Source organism: Limanda limanda, chromosome 12, assembly GCF_963576545.1.
Source record: "Limanda limanda chromosome 12, fLimLim1.1, whole genome shotgun sequence".
NCBI lineage: Eukaryota > Metazoa > Chordata > Actinopteri > Pleuronectiformes > Pleuronectidae > Limanda > Limanda limanda.
In genome coordinates this window covers 3,953,029-3,968,008 of record NC_083647.1, presented here as the reverse complement: position 1 = coordinate 3,968,008, position 14,980 = coordinate 3,953,029, and the positions used below count along the sequence as shown (strand labels likewise).

General features: G+C 39.0%; 1 protein-coding gene across 1 annotated transcript in view; it reads right to left on the bottom strand.

Annotated features, from left to right (window-relative positions):
• Positions 1-14,980, bottom strand: part of LOC133016090 (apoptosis-stimulating of p53 protein 1-like) — a 50,440-nt gene that overhangs the window by 34,990 nt on the left and 470 nt on the right. The window contains exon 2 of the mRNA XM_061083406.1: positions 1,514-1,661. Within this exon, the coding sequence (XP_060939389.1) occupies positions 1,514-1,661 (148 nt within the window). The remainder of the gene's footprint in view (positions 1-1,513; positions 1,662-14,980) is intronic.

Sequence of the window (14,980 nt, the reverse complement as noted above, 5' to 3'; positions counted from 1 at the left end):
TTTGTGTAATGATCATACAGGAAATAAGATAAAAGCTCCATACAGGGGGAAATAGAAAATAGAATGCTAAAGTAGGTGGGGTTTACATTTGAAAGCTTAAAATTTGTCTTACACTACCACCATAAAAGATGAAAACAAGTTTGGAAACCTGGTATAACTCCTACATAATTGCCTATTATTAAAACTACACTCAATTGGTTTCTGTAATGGCTGGAATATGGAATTGTATAATTATGTCAGATGTGTATGAATATTCAAACATTTATAAGATTGAAGAGGAAAAAACTAAAAAGAAGGTCAGAGTGCGATCATGTTCAAAGGCCCATCAACAACATTCTTACTGTAAAATCCATTAATCTATCAAAGCCAATAATATACACATGTAGACAACAGCTTTGCGGCCACCCACACACACACACACACACACACACACACACAAAGACACACATAGACACAGACATACACACAAGCTGTGAGGCCACTTGCGGCCTTGAGGCACGGCCTTTCATCACACAGCGACACTTTGACACAAACACAATTTATACCACCATTCATCATGTGTTGCCTTACAGTCACCCTCTGAGACACAGTATAGTATTAGAGCCATTTATAGCCTGGCTGACCGCTCAGTCACACCACAATGCTACACAAACACATTGTTGTGTGTTACGATGTTAAGTGGATCGCTGCAACAACCGCTATGATTGAAGCAATGTAGGCCATGTTTTATAGGACCAGCAAGACCAAGTGTCTGCATGTGATGGACTGGTCTATTCAAGTTTCACAATGACATCCAGTATACAGGAGGCACTTAACACTGCTATTGATTTCACAGGCTGCAGCAGTGATGCATGTCTGACTTTGTGTATATTTAACTTCAAAACAAATTATCTAATTTCAGATTATAATCATGTCAGCCTGTCAACAGTTGCCATATGGGTATTGCAAGCTAACCAGATGAATGAAAAGAAAAGAAAATTGGGATTTGTGGAAATATTAAATCAGAATGACAAAAAAATCTATTTCCCAACTCCATTCTTTTACCAGCTTTGTGTTTAATAAGTTAATTTCCCCTAATAATTCCCCAAAATTCAGATTTTAAATTTATTGATTCAATCAGTGTATCATCTGCATATACAGAAACACAACTTGTTTCTGTTGATATATTACAATCCCATTAGTGTTTTAGAACTGAATTTAAAATATTGATCGAGACTTTCGATACCCTGATTGCCACCGCGCCCATTCACTGAGGTTCTAAATCAGAATTCACCACCACATAACTTAAGTGTCACTGACTGCTTTTAAATCTACTACTGAAATATGCTTTTACCAAATGGGTTTAGAATCTTTGTTTTCATCTGTTACACTTTTATGTTTTGTTTATCGTTTTATTTAACAATACGCTTCAGGCCTTTTGTGTGCTATTTGTCTTGTTTTTTTTCTCTGTCGCTTACTGACAACTGTTTAGAAAGATTTATAAATGCTGTTGCATTGATGGACTTGGACTCACCATGCCCGTTCCATACTTCGGCTAAGTGACATTCCCCCTCGCCGGCCTCTTTGCAGTATTCAACCACATCAGTCACTCTGGTTGCTGGAGAAACTGGGACCTCGGTGAGCATCTGCTGGGTGTCATTGAGGTAAACTGTCAGTATCACCTGTAACCATAGAAATAAAAAGGTTAAATGTCATAAAAAGTATAACTATTGACTACCTTTTGGACATGATGGATGAGAGAATTCCTAGCTCTTTAATGTCCAATGTCAGACATAACTAATAACTAACCAACTTAGTTAACTTGTAGGTAACAATCCTTCAGCATGGTGAACTGTGCTAAATGACTCAGTCCTGTTGCCTTTGCAGAAGTAAACGTGAGCTAGTGAGCAGATTTTGCTTTAAGTGTGAAATTCAGTTGAAAAAATGAGTAGTGAGCCAAATAAATCACCTCTGCACAGATACATCAACAATACATTTACAAGTATTGTTGATGCAGAGAAGCTGCTTAAATTCCAGACACAATTTAATCCACAAGCTCCAAGGCAACCTGGTTTGTCTAACAACATAGAAACCTGAGCTGCACGGTTGACTTTTATCTAATCAAATTTAAAACTTTCAATATGTGTAGATACAACATGTGTCAAAGTAAAGTGACGAGAAGAGCTAAGGGAATGAGGCTTTGTTTGACAGCCACTGATGACAGCAACTTGTAGATACGACCATTCGTCTGTCTGACTCCACAACACATTGATTACAGCTTTAATTACCTGTATGCACACGCACGTACACACCCACGCACGCACGCACGCACACACACACACACACACACACACACACACACACACACACACACACACACACACACACACACACACACACACACACACACGCACACACACACATAGGTTTGTGCAACTATCCTTAACGAGCATTGACTTCCAGTCATTGTGGACAGCCAAACCAAAACCTTATCCCTGACCTATATGACCACTTCATACCTAACCATTTACTTAACCTAACCACATTTCACATCTTACAACTAACCTTAAACAGGACCTCAGAAATTATGTTTTACCTTATTAGGATGAGTTCTTGTCAAAAAAGTCAGTGTTAACACACACACACACACACACACACACATACACACACACACACACACACACGCACACACACACACACACACACACACACACACACACACAAACACACACACACACAAGGCTCAGGACAGGTTTACCCTGATCAAAAGGTTCCTAAAAGTTTAGCTTTGTTTAGACTAATAAAGAAATGTATGTTATAATAGTACCGATATGATCTTCTGCGATACAATAGACTTTATTGATCCCAAAACAAATTATTGTATCAAGATTACAGTAGCAGTACAATATAGTGCAATGAAGTGATTAAACATTAAAAGTATCAGTGAAAATAAAAATTTAAATTATTTAAAGTAAAAATATAATGCGTATACGGAGTAAATGCAGAACAAGTTTCTAGAGCCTCAACAGAATAAAATGTGATTTAGTGAGACAGTAAACAAAAACAAAAACAAGAGTGGCAATAGAAAGTAGTAATGAGAATGATAACAAGAGTTAGATAATGGGAATAATATTGCACATGAAATTGAAAATACTATGATGCCCAACATAATAAAAATGCACATAAATAGTAATATTACACATGAAATAAGCTAATTAATTCTGCAGTTGGTGTATTATCTTTCAGTGTCTTTGGTGATTATTATTGATTCTACCTGCAGACAGGGGATGAGTTATACAGTTTGATGGACACAGGAAGAGCTTTTATGAACATATTTGAAAAAGCAGTATGTGATTCTATGCTATATTGTCCGGGCAGTAATGATGAAAATCATTTTGTTGTTAAATCCTGTAAATTCTGTAGGCAACAGATTAAAATCGCAATCAGATAGAGGACATCCTGTGTTACCGCCAGTGATGTCACTGATGATGTCATGTCAGATAGTCGGTCGGCAGTTGAAAGATAAATTTAGGGTAATCTGGGATAGGAGCAGACACACACTGAGGCACACACAGATACAGATATGCTTTTAATCTCAATGTTGCTCGCTTGTTCTCTACCTCACAAACACATAAGCACATGCACACTCACACTCAAAATATACACTGTGAACTAATCCACAGTATTCTATACACCTGTCCCAGATCATGTGAAGTAATCTCTTGTTGCATGCAGACAGATTGAGCAGGGACACATTCTGTAAAGCTTGGATTAGACGCACACACGCACACATGCACACACAGACACACACACACAGACACACACACACACACACACACACACACACACACACACACACACACACACACACACACACACACACAAATACACATACACATACACACACACACACACACACACACACATACACAAACCCTGAAACCCTGCGAATACAGTTGGGGTTTTGCTCGTGCATGAGTCATCAAAACAGTCTAATCGTTGCCACACAAGGGCTGTAATGTTACAGTTTCACATGGTCTATAACACTAGCATTGGATACACTACAGCAGGGTTGGCAGAGATGAATTTTAGACGTTTTATATAATCAAATTATTTGGAGTGATTCCATCGTTTCAGCCAGATATCAACAAAATACTAATAACTCCCTGAAACCCGCAGCCAAAATATTCTCTGTAGATGCAGCAAATTCACAGAACTTAATGAAACATGCAGTGGCTGTGCAGCTGCATGTGTCACAGATGTTGAAATGGCTTAAACCATCATGGAGCTTCACTGCAGCATCACGTGATCTGATTCATAAATACGAGGCGATGTCTAAGTGCAGTAATATAAAGTAATTTGTCTCTTCCAAATGCAAAACATTACTGTTTCATCTTGCTTCGCTTGAGGAAAACTTGTTCTCCTCTCATTATAAACAATAATTGTATTTACTTCCACCAACTAGCTGTGATAAATAAACTGGGACTTGTTTGGTACATCTTTGGGAGCCTCCTGCATTCAACTTTACACCAAATTATTATAGATTTGTATTTAAATTTGTTTGTTTCCCTCATTAATGTCTCTCTTATGCATATTCTTCCCATAATTAAAAACATGACTCTGCACATTGCCTGTCTTCCCCTCAAGCAGGTAGACAACTTTTTATTGTTTAGTTAAACTGAAAGTGTGACAACAATTGTACTGTATACTGCATATATACTGTACAACCACTTCACCACAAGCACCAAGTTCAGCACCACAAACTCACAGTGCAGCACTGATTTTCTGTCTGTGCAATTCCAATATCAATCTGTTGGCACTGTTTATATTATTTCCATTTGTATATTTCCTCGTTGTAGAGGAATTTTTGAATATCCTCACACATTACTGTAGAGGCCACTATATATTAAACATATTGTATATTACACATAATATCTGTACAGGAGAATAGTGCCTGTCTAAATTCCACAGATACTCCCTTCTCTCTCTAAGCAGTAGCCAAGGTCAGGTTATAGATAAAGGACCAACCAACAGTACATTGTAGTGTCTACGTTGAGGGACTTTCATATCTAACTCAGATGAGCCAGACAGAGAGACACCAACTTCAACTCTCACCAACTTCAACTCTTTTTTAGTATTTTACCAGTGGCAAGACGTAAGGACACAATGTGATTTAGGAAAAATACTTTAGGCTTAACTATCCAATAGGCTGCAAATGCCTGCATGTAACATAGAGAGTGACAGCAATTCTGAACATTGATGGATGTGCTGTTAGAATGGGCGACGCAAGTGGAGGAAGATATATGGAGATGCTGTGGAAGACATCGTAAGACTGGGGGCTGACAACTGCTCATGTTACTCTGTTAGCGTTTGTATTTTGTTTCACCTTCTGGTCTCCTTGATGCATCAAGTCTACATCACAATCCTCTGTATAAGACATCAGCTGCTGCCTGAGTTCTGCTTTCACCAGCTTCCAGAAAACTTCCATAACACTTGTGTTCATATCTATGCTTTTGTTTCATTATTCTTTACTTTTTTACTAATGTTTCTTATTTTTCTCTTTACAGTTGTAAAATGACAAATTTCTATCAAAGATATTCTTATCTTATACATGTATCTTTTTATTCTATTCATCAATATCCATTCAAACTATTATATGTATTAACTTCACATTTGTCATAAGTACAGACGTGTGTGTTCTATGCTGTAGTATGTGTGTGTATGTGTGTGTGTGTGTGTGTGTGTGTGTGTGTGTGTGTGTGTGTGTGTGTGTGTGTGTGTGTTTGTTTGTGTGTGTGCTAGTCCCTGTCTGATTGTCGACAATCAGATGTATTCATTTATTAATCGCTGAGATTGGATCATGGATCCAGGTCATGGCTGTTGGCGTCACATGGTCTCATGTTGTGTCTGGCAGGTGAACTGGTTGCACTCAAAATGTTATTTTACTGACAATTTTAAGTGACAAATGTCCTGTTGATTCTTTCAGCCCGTATTTCACAGGAGTTTTGCACAGATTAGCTGTCTTACTTCAATTAATTATTAACTGATACGAATAAGCTAATGGATACAGTGACCAGTACTCTGCACCATCTAAAATGAATCAGATTGTGAAATATCGTGCATGCACCATGAAGGAAATATGTGAAAAGAAATCCAATCTGCTGTTTACTCCCACTGTGGACCCCCAACACAGCCTCTGCAAGACACGTGACATCACCCAACATCCCCCAGACATGAATATATCTAGAGGTCAAAAGGAGCCAACAAAACCTCTAGGCTACACTGTTGTAAAAACTTTATAATGTGGTTTAATGGCCACTATTAGTTTTATCACCAGCCAACACGTTTTCCATCGTGTGTATAGAGCTAACAATGATAAGATTTAACATGCCCACTTCAATATGTCTATGACGATTCTTTTTGAATTCTAAATTGCATATATATATATTAAAAATACCTAAAATTGATGGATTTAAACAAAAAACTAAAGTCAGTAACAGACAACCAATAGCGGGTCTCATCCCTGTAAACTCACAGTCATGACAACTTCATACTGTATCAGTAAACAGGACCCATAACACACACACACACAGACACACACAGACACACACACACACACACACACACACACACACACACACACACACAGATTGAGTTGTGGTTTCTGAAATGCCTCCGGTGCTGAACAGAGTGACTTTGGCTATTTTAAGCGACAGAGAAGGAGATAGTGGGAGAGGAGAGTGAAAGTGTGAGGGGGCCACCGTTGGTCCAACTGCTGCACAAAACACATCAATGCTCTTTTTATTAGTTACTCGTTGCCGGGCACATGAAGACACTGTGGTAATTATTATAGGCAGAGCAGCACAGTGGTGGGTGCACATCCTCTGACCTGACACCCCGACTAGGTCCCCTCTGCCCCCCCCCTCGTCCTGTTAAGTACAGTAAACTCCACAAGGCTTTCATATCACAAACTACCGTCACTGTCACCTTCATATGACTGATCATGTCCATAAAACGCTTGGTGAAACACACATTTCATGCTATGTGGCATTATGTCCTCTGACTTATAACTCAGCAACATTACACTGACTGTGGAGAGTTGGTACAACATATATGTGTCAAATAAAGTCTAGCTCCTCGGCGTCTCACTCACCGAGGGTTTGGTTTTCCTGCACGGGACCTTCTTCCTCTGTTTCCTGCATTTACTCAGTTTGAGGTTTTTGGACACAAACACCAGCTGCTCCAATACCCGGCCAAAGAATCCCCTCATTGGAAGCCCATCGAGCGAAAACCACACACAGCGGTGTCCATGTGTGTGTGAGTGTGTACATGTGTGTATTTGACGAAAGAAGATGTAGACAGATAATGAGAGAAAGTTGTGTGTTTGTGGGTGGCAGTGTGTGTGTGTATGTCTGTGTCAGGGCAGGAAACATAAAAATAAGAGTGTGTGTCAGGGGGGGAGGAGTGGAGGGAGGTGGGGGGGGGAGTCGGCTTTCAGTAAATATGAGGAGAGGTAGAGAGAGAGGGTGAGGAGGAGAGACTGATGGGAGATGGGACTGAACATGTTTGATGTCTTCCATTATATCTATCTGATATGATGGAGGAGCTTCTGTCTTTACTGTTAGATTGATTAACCCGAGGGTGTGATAGGAAGATTGTACTCGTCAGCTTCAGGGTCCAAATGTAATTCTTTATCAAGACGCTTCATTTGGCCCTCACAGGTCCCTGTCCTCTCTACAGGTGCAGGAAGTAACTCAGCATGCCAGCTCAGGGGCCAGCGGTAAGTTTCCTCGTGATGCTGTTCTTCATCCTAACAGAGGCACCAACACATGGATAACCCTCACATACAGAACTTATATTTGGATTCATTAACAGTACGACTCCAAATATTGGTATAGCCAGGAAAAGCCTGTAACAGCCTTTCAACTGTCTGAAAATGTTAAAATAAAATGTAAAAACTTTTTGTGCAAATATTTCTTTGCTGCTTTTGAATCTGTTTTGTTTTTGACAATATCAAATGTTTCATTGGAACAAAACGCTTTATACAGGAGAGCGGAAATCACAAATGAACCAAAAATGTCTTAAAATCACTTAGGTAACTAATGAGGGTTTACAAAGGTATTCATATCAATCTTACCAAACTGAATTGCTTTATATATTTTTACATGATATTATATTTGTAAGCATTATTTTAAAATGTATTCATTTTTTTCTTTACAGTTTAATTAATGGTGGTAAAAAAGTTATATTAATATTAAAAGTCCCTGAAAAAATTTGAAAAAAGTTGACTCTAAGTCCTTTATTTTCCCTGATGTGACACTTCCTGAATACTCGTCATCAGACTGTTGCTTGACTGACTTCTTCATTAGAGACAACTGAATTGTCAAGTCTAAAACAAGTCCCAGACACTTCGACACCATTTCTTTTTTAGTCTTGAGTCCAGCAGAGCTGGAGCCGGTCACTTAGGGTCAAGAGTGACACCTCCAGTTATAAAAAATATTGATGCTGCATTATTGCAGCAGATGATGGTACTTTATCTAACTCTCCCTTTAGTGCAGTCTGTAAATATGTATTTAAGTCCACATAGTGAAAGATTCACAATTACAGGAACATGACCAAATTCTTAACACTAATCTAACAGACCACCAGCAACGACCATCAGTCTAGACTGAGGGAAAGTACTTAAAGATATTATCCTGAAAGCATGAATGACTTCTCTATGTACTAAATATCCCAGCAAGAAAAACATACACACATGTGTATTGTTTCAACAGTGGTGTGGAGAGAAGCTGTCCAGAAGTGGAGGAGCTGGAGGCCAGAGATTAGAGAGGCTACACTGATATACTGCAGCGTGACTGCCCTGTTATACACACACTGAAACACACACACACAAACTCACAGGATAGACACAGAATGTACACTGGCAGAGTGTCACACACACAAACACACACACAGAGGGTCACATGTTGTGTGCATGTACTCAACACACACACACAGAGAGCTGTATTGGACTAGACAGAAAATCAGTAAACGATGCACAGGACGGAGACAGACGTGTAGTATCATCGCCATGAATACCAATTTAATGTCATTACATTAATATGCAAAGTGTATCAACACACACAACAGTAGTGTAACACAAAACTCTGTCTGGTCCTTTAACTTCTACTTTACCCTGACCTCTAATTCTTGACCCCTTTTCACTTCTTCTCTCTCTCTCTCACACACACACACACACACACACACACACACACACACACACACACACACACACACACACACACACACACACACACACACACAGTTAGACGACAAAAGCTTCAATCACAGATTAGTAGTCACGTGGCTCATGCAGATTTTTATGTCCCACAATCCTTTGCAGTCGCTGCCTGGAAACGGTGTACTGAAATATCATGACCCTTCTAATAACTCCACATAACCATTATTATGTTTCAGCAAATTGGAGGATTCTTGGAATTAAAAAAATATTTTTTAAAAAACAGCAAATATTATAGCATCGTCAGACATTTAAGATTCATCATAAGATCAATCAGACAGTCATTTTATTTTTAATTTATTAATTTTTTAACTGTTTTTAAGAGAAGTAGTCTTTTGTTATACACGCCAGAAGGACTTTTGGTGACTGCCACTTTTATTATCAAAGCACTCTGAAGGAATTAAAACTTGCTGCCTTTAAAAGTCTGTGTGTGTGTGTGGGGGGGGGATCTCCACAGGACCTCAAATTCTTATAAACAAAATGTTCTTACAAGTTCTTCAAAGTGACAGTACTGTACTTCAACCCACTCAAGACAATACAACTACATCACAGACAGTTGTGAGAGACGTGTGAGCGCGCGCACACACACACACACACACACACACGCACACACACACACACACAAACACACACAGAGCCAGTCTAAATGGCTGTCGCTCAGGAAAAGGTTGCATATCAGTTGTCACCAGCTGCTCACAATGACTGGACACATAATTACAAAAGGTTTAAAAGTAACACTCATCACTTTTTAATTAGTGGCACATATATTTGATCTATCAGTGATAACTTATGTTATGTTAAGCAAATAATTATAAAATAAAAGGTCCTGTAGGCTGTTATCCGGGTTCATGTTGGGCAAAACAGCTAGCTTGACTCTATTGAATTAGGCTGTGTCCGAAATTACTCACTAATCACTATATAGCGATAAAGCTTTCTTTAAAATTAGTGTACAACAGATGTTCATCAGGCGAGCAATTTCGACAACTTGCATTGCGCTCGCAGCAGAGAGGATACTAAAAGTAAAATAAGAATTTCTCATTAATTATGGGATTTTCCAGCAGCCGAAAGTTATTTTTGTACGTCATAAACCTACAGCAATGATGAGATTACCGTCAGAGAAGAAATGGGCCAAGTAGTGTCTTTTGCTGATGAGTCATGATATAGTCCTCTAGAAGTCACTATATAGTAAAGAGGGGGTTATTGAATGAGTTGGTGATATCGGACACACCTCCAAAACGTGAAATAACACATTATTCATTGTTTGTATGCTACCTGCTGTGATATGTATAAGCCCTGACTGTTTTGGGGCCAGTAGCAGTAACTCATGAGTCTCACCCTAATGCCTGTTTCTTGTTCTCATCCTGCTATGGATCAAACAAACACTTAAAGTGAGCTTTACAGTTGCCTGTACGTGGATCTGTTACCTGTAGACAGAGACAGCTCGGGCTGTTCCCCCCACAGACTGTTTATAAAGATGGACAACGCAACTGCTCCACAAGAGAGTTCAAAGTGTCTTGATCGCTGTCTTAAGTACAGGTTATAAATTCCTCCTCCTCCATGTTGGTGGATTGGATGTAAGCCAAACCAAAAAATAAAGTCCATGTCAAATTAATATCTCTCAAATTATATTTTTTGTCATTTTAGGTAGTTCTTATCACACTGATGTTTGTCTAAAAGTAAATTTTTCAAGTGAGTTTGGATTTATTTAGTAACTTGATGCTATTAAAAGGGAGTTTAATATCATTACAGTCATGAGACTCACTCGTGATTGGTTGAGCACATGTATCGATGGGACCTTGCGGCCGTGACTCTATCCCCTGATTGCTACGGCCCAGTGTTCGGACATGGGATGTTGTAGGTTAATTTCTGGATATATGAGGAAGTGTACACACGTCTCCTATCTCTCTATATAGTCTATAGCATCCCCTTGTTTCCAGTCTTTACGCTGAGCGAAGCTAACAGGCTGCTAGCTGTAGCCTCATAATGTCCAGACAAATTTTTTTTTTACATTTGTCTTAAATGACTTCCTGTTGAAAAGTGAATAAGCACATTGTGAAAAAGTATTCCTCTACAAATCATTATAACACTACAGAACACTATCTCTGCATTTTAAAATGTTACTGGGTCATATTTTTATATGACTATGTTTCGGTCAACTGCAGGTGCGAATAATAACCACATTTAATAAAAGTGGTGTGGATGGCGTAAGAGTAATTTTTTGAGAATATGAATTATGTAACAAAGATGCTGTTAAGGTGGCTTTAGGATTGGTTTAATAAGTTTTAAGTGATGATGGACTGTGTTGGGATCTGGGGCGTGGTGAGTTTATATCTGCTCTACCAACCGTTCAAGGAGAGAGGTTCTCCTGGGAGTGGAAAGGTTTCAATCGGGGCCATCTGTCAAACTGGTGCCCAGTATGTTTTCTTATGTCTGAATCCAGCTAATACTGGCCTTAACTGTTGGATGATGATATCAGAAGCAGCTGGTTGAATCCTTGATGGTGTAAATTAAATTTCTGTGACATTTAAAACAATGGTTTGATGGCAGTAGGAGTAGCTGGTGTGGGTGTGGAGCAGGAAACCGCTGCGATTTAAATACCTCACGAGGACATATCCTTTTTTACATCGACCAAAATTAGGAAAGTATTACACACTGAGGAGAAAATAGCTCAGTGAGGAAGCTTCAAATAACACCTGCTAATAAGGTGGTGGGTTTCACAGCCCTAAACACGGAGTCCGATATGTCAGATATATGTAGCACTCACTGAAGACATTCATATTACATGACATTTACACTTTGGGAAAAGGGCTAATGCTTTTTCTTTCTACAGCAACAGGCAATGAATGAACTATGGAATGAGCTTTAATCCCATTGTGATCAAATAGATTCTTAAAGGACCATTATAACAAACATTATGATACTCCAGTTTTATGATGTGTGTTTCTAATGTCAGGATAAATTCTGATAATGCAAATAAATACAATTTGAGGAGTGAAAGAGGAGAAGGAGATTTTTCTTCTAATTTGAAGGATATAACTAAAGATTATGAATGAAAGAATGGTAGACTGACAAGAAACAAATACAAGGGTCCCAGCAGCAGCTCCTGCGTCTGTGTGTGTGTGTGTGTGTGTTTGTGTCTGTGTGTGAGCACAGCGGTGGACCACAGTGACAGCTGACAGAGATGTGTGTGCGTTCCAGCACCACCCCCACTTCCCGCTGCACAAACCCAAACACACACTCACACGTAGTACACACAAATCAGTCTGCACTGTCTCTATAGGAACTGCAAGTGGCCACCGAAACATGAGCTTCCACTCATTCAGAAAGAAAATCTCCTATACACTTCTGAACCAGTGTGCTGTCTTATGTCAATGAATCGTTTTTGTTCTGGGTCTTTCTTCAACGTTTAACACAAGATATCAAACATCAAATAGTACTAATCCTGTAATCCACTAAATTAATTTTTTTAACTTTTAACTTTTAAATCAGCTTAAATGTACTTCCACTCTCGGAGCACTTGCGGTGTCTAATAAACGAGCGTACTGGGATTTAGCAGGGACTACTTTCTGTGTCCATGAGGAATGAAAGTGGTGGCAGCAACATTGCCAGCTGCTCTCTACCCAGGAAAATATGTGTTAGCTGCTCAACATTTCAGAGGTAGATGATATCATACTCTGTTTTGCATTGGTTGCATCGGTCATGTGAGCAGCAGTGAGAGCAAAATGGTGAGAGGAGGAGTATGGGAACAAAACATTTTCCCTGCAGTTAAGATATTTACTGTAAGTGCTGTAAACCCTGGGACAATTACACAAGTCAAAACTCCCTTTACTTTGGATGAAAGAGAGAAGAAAAGGCCCGAACCCGGAAGAGCGTTCAGGGCTGGGGTGAAAGGTCAAGGTGACAGTCTCTCTCCCCCTCTCTGTGTGTGTGTGTGTGTGTCCCTGCAGTAAACACATCTCTATATCTTCAGTGTATTGTGTGGAGCTGACAGCAGCACAGCTCAGCCACAAAGAGGAGTAGTGTTTTCTGTGTGTGTGTGTGTGTGTGTGAGAGAGAGAGAGAGAGAGAGAGAGAGAGAGAGAGAGAGAGAGAGAGAGAGAGAGAGAGAGAGAGAGAGAGAGAGAGAGAGAGAGAGAGAGAGAGAGAGAGAGAGAAGGGACAGGATTGGAAACAGGAATACTATGGTTTACTCATTTCACTGTTGGTCGGTCAAGATCTTCATTCCAGATTACAGTTGTGGGAAGCGATTAGTAGTTTTACTTTTACTTACAATATTAAAATACACTTAGCCCCCCCAACCCTCATCCCTAACGTAAGTATTGTAGTGTAAATGCTCCTAACATCCACTAAGAAACACCATTTCTATCTCATCAGAAACATCACACATCTGTAAGAAAATGTTACAAACAATGTAAAAGCGGCAAATGATGCAGGTTAATACAACATTAGGAGTTCTGTTTTGTAGAACCAACATCTGAGCTAAATACTGAGGCATGAATGTATTGCAAATATTCAAGTCTTGGATGCTGAGCAAATGCACAACATATGCACAAAAGCATGTGTTTGAGAGTATTTGGGGTGTGCCTGCAGGGGTTGTCTTTCCCTGCTAGCTCTCTCTCTCTCTGACACACAAACACTTGCACACGAATGTGTACAAAACACACACACACACACACACACACACACACACACACACACACACACACACACACACACACACACACCTTTAAATAGGTGTAAAGACAGACATTACACACACAAAAAATTCGGATCATATTACAAGATACTAATTAATCAAGACTGCTAAGTTTAGGCAAGCTAATTTATACAACTCAAAATGATTTTAGATGTGGAATTATTGCAAAGTTTAAATCACTTTACTGGCAAATTTATCCAGTAAATACAGAATATCTTAAAATACCATGTTGATGTCTTGGTGACTTCTTGTGTGTTTCTTCTGATATCATCAAATTAAGTTCAGTAGTAAGTTCTCTTTCCACTTGCACTTTTAAAACCTCCACACATTGTAAGATTTACTTTATCTATGTTACGTCTGCGCCTAGTTTAAAGGCTGGTAGAGTTATGGTAACACTTTACTATAATCCCCCCAGTCAGCATTTACACCATGTAATAAAGGGTTTATTAAAGACTGTAATGTGCAGTTTAACACCTCTTGTGAAGACATATGTCATTATATCAGCTTTACGCTGCAGCATTCAGGGTCCACAGGAGGAGTGATCATATTAAATACATATATATACTCTAATAAGTGTTGATTAAAGCACTATATATATATATATATATATATATATATATATATATATATATATATATATATATATATAGTAATAGCCTTTTTTACAGCATATTAATGATAGGCCTAAATAAGGGGGAGTTAAAGCAATGTTTTACTCAAAGCAAGGTGGGTAGAAAATAAACAACCTGACCTCCATTTCACATATGTTCAAATTATTTTTTTATAGTATTATATTACGACTTATATTACGAGTTAGTTCATGCACTTTTGCATGAATGAATGAATTAAACTCTTGGAAAAGGATCGGCTGTTCGAGACTTCCCGAACTTCACAGTGACCCGCCCGCCCCTGTGTACAGCGGCAGTTCACATCTGCTCTGATTGTGGGTAAATATCAGTTTGACTTCCTGTCCATTCACTGAGTTGTGTGACAAACTCTCAGCAGCTGTAATAACTCTAACAAATCAT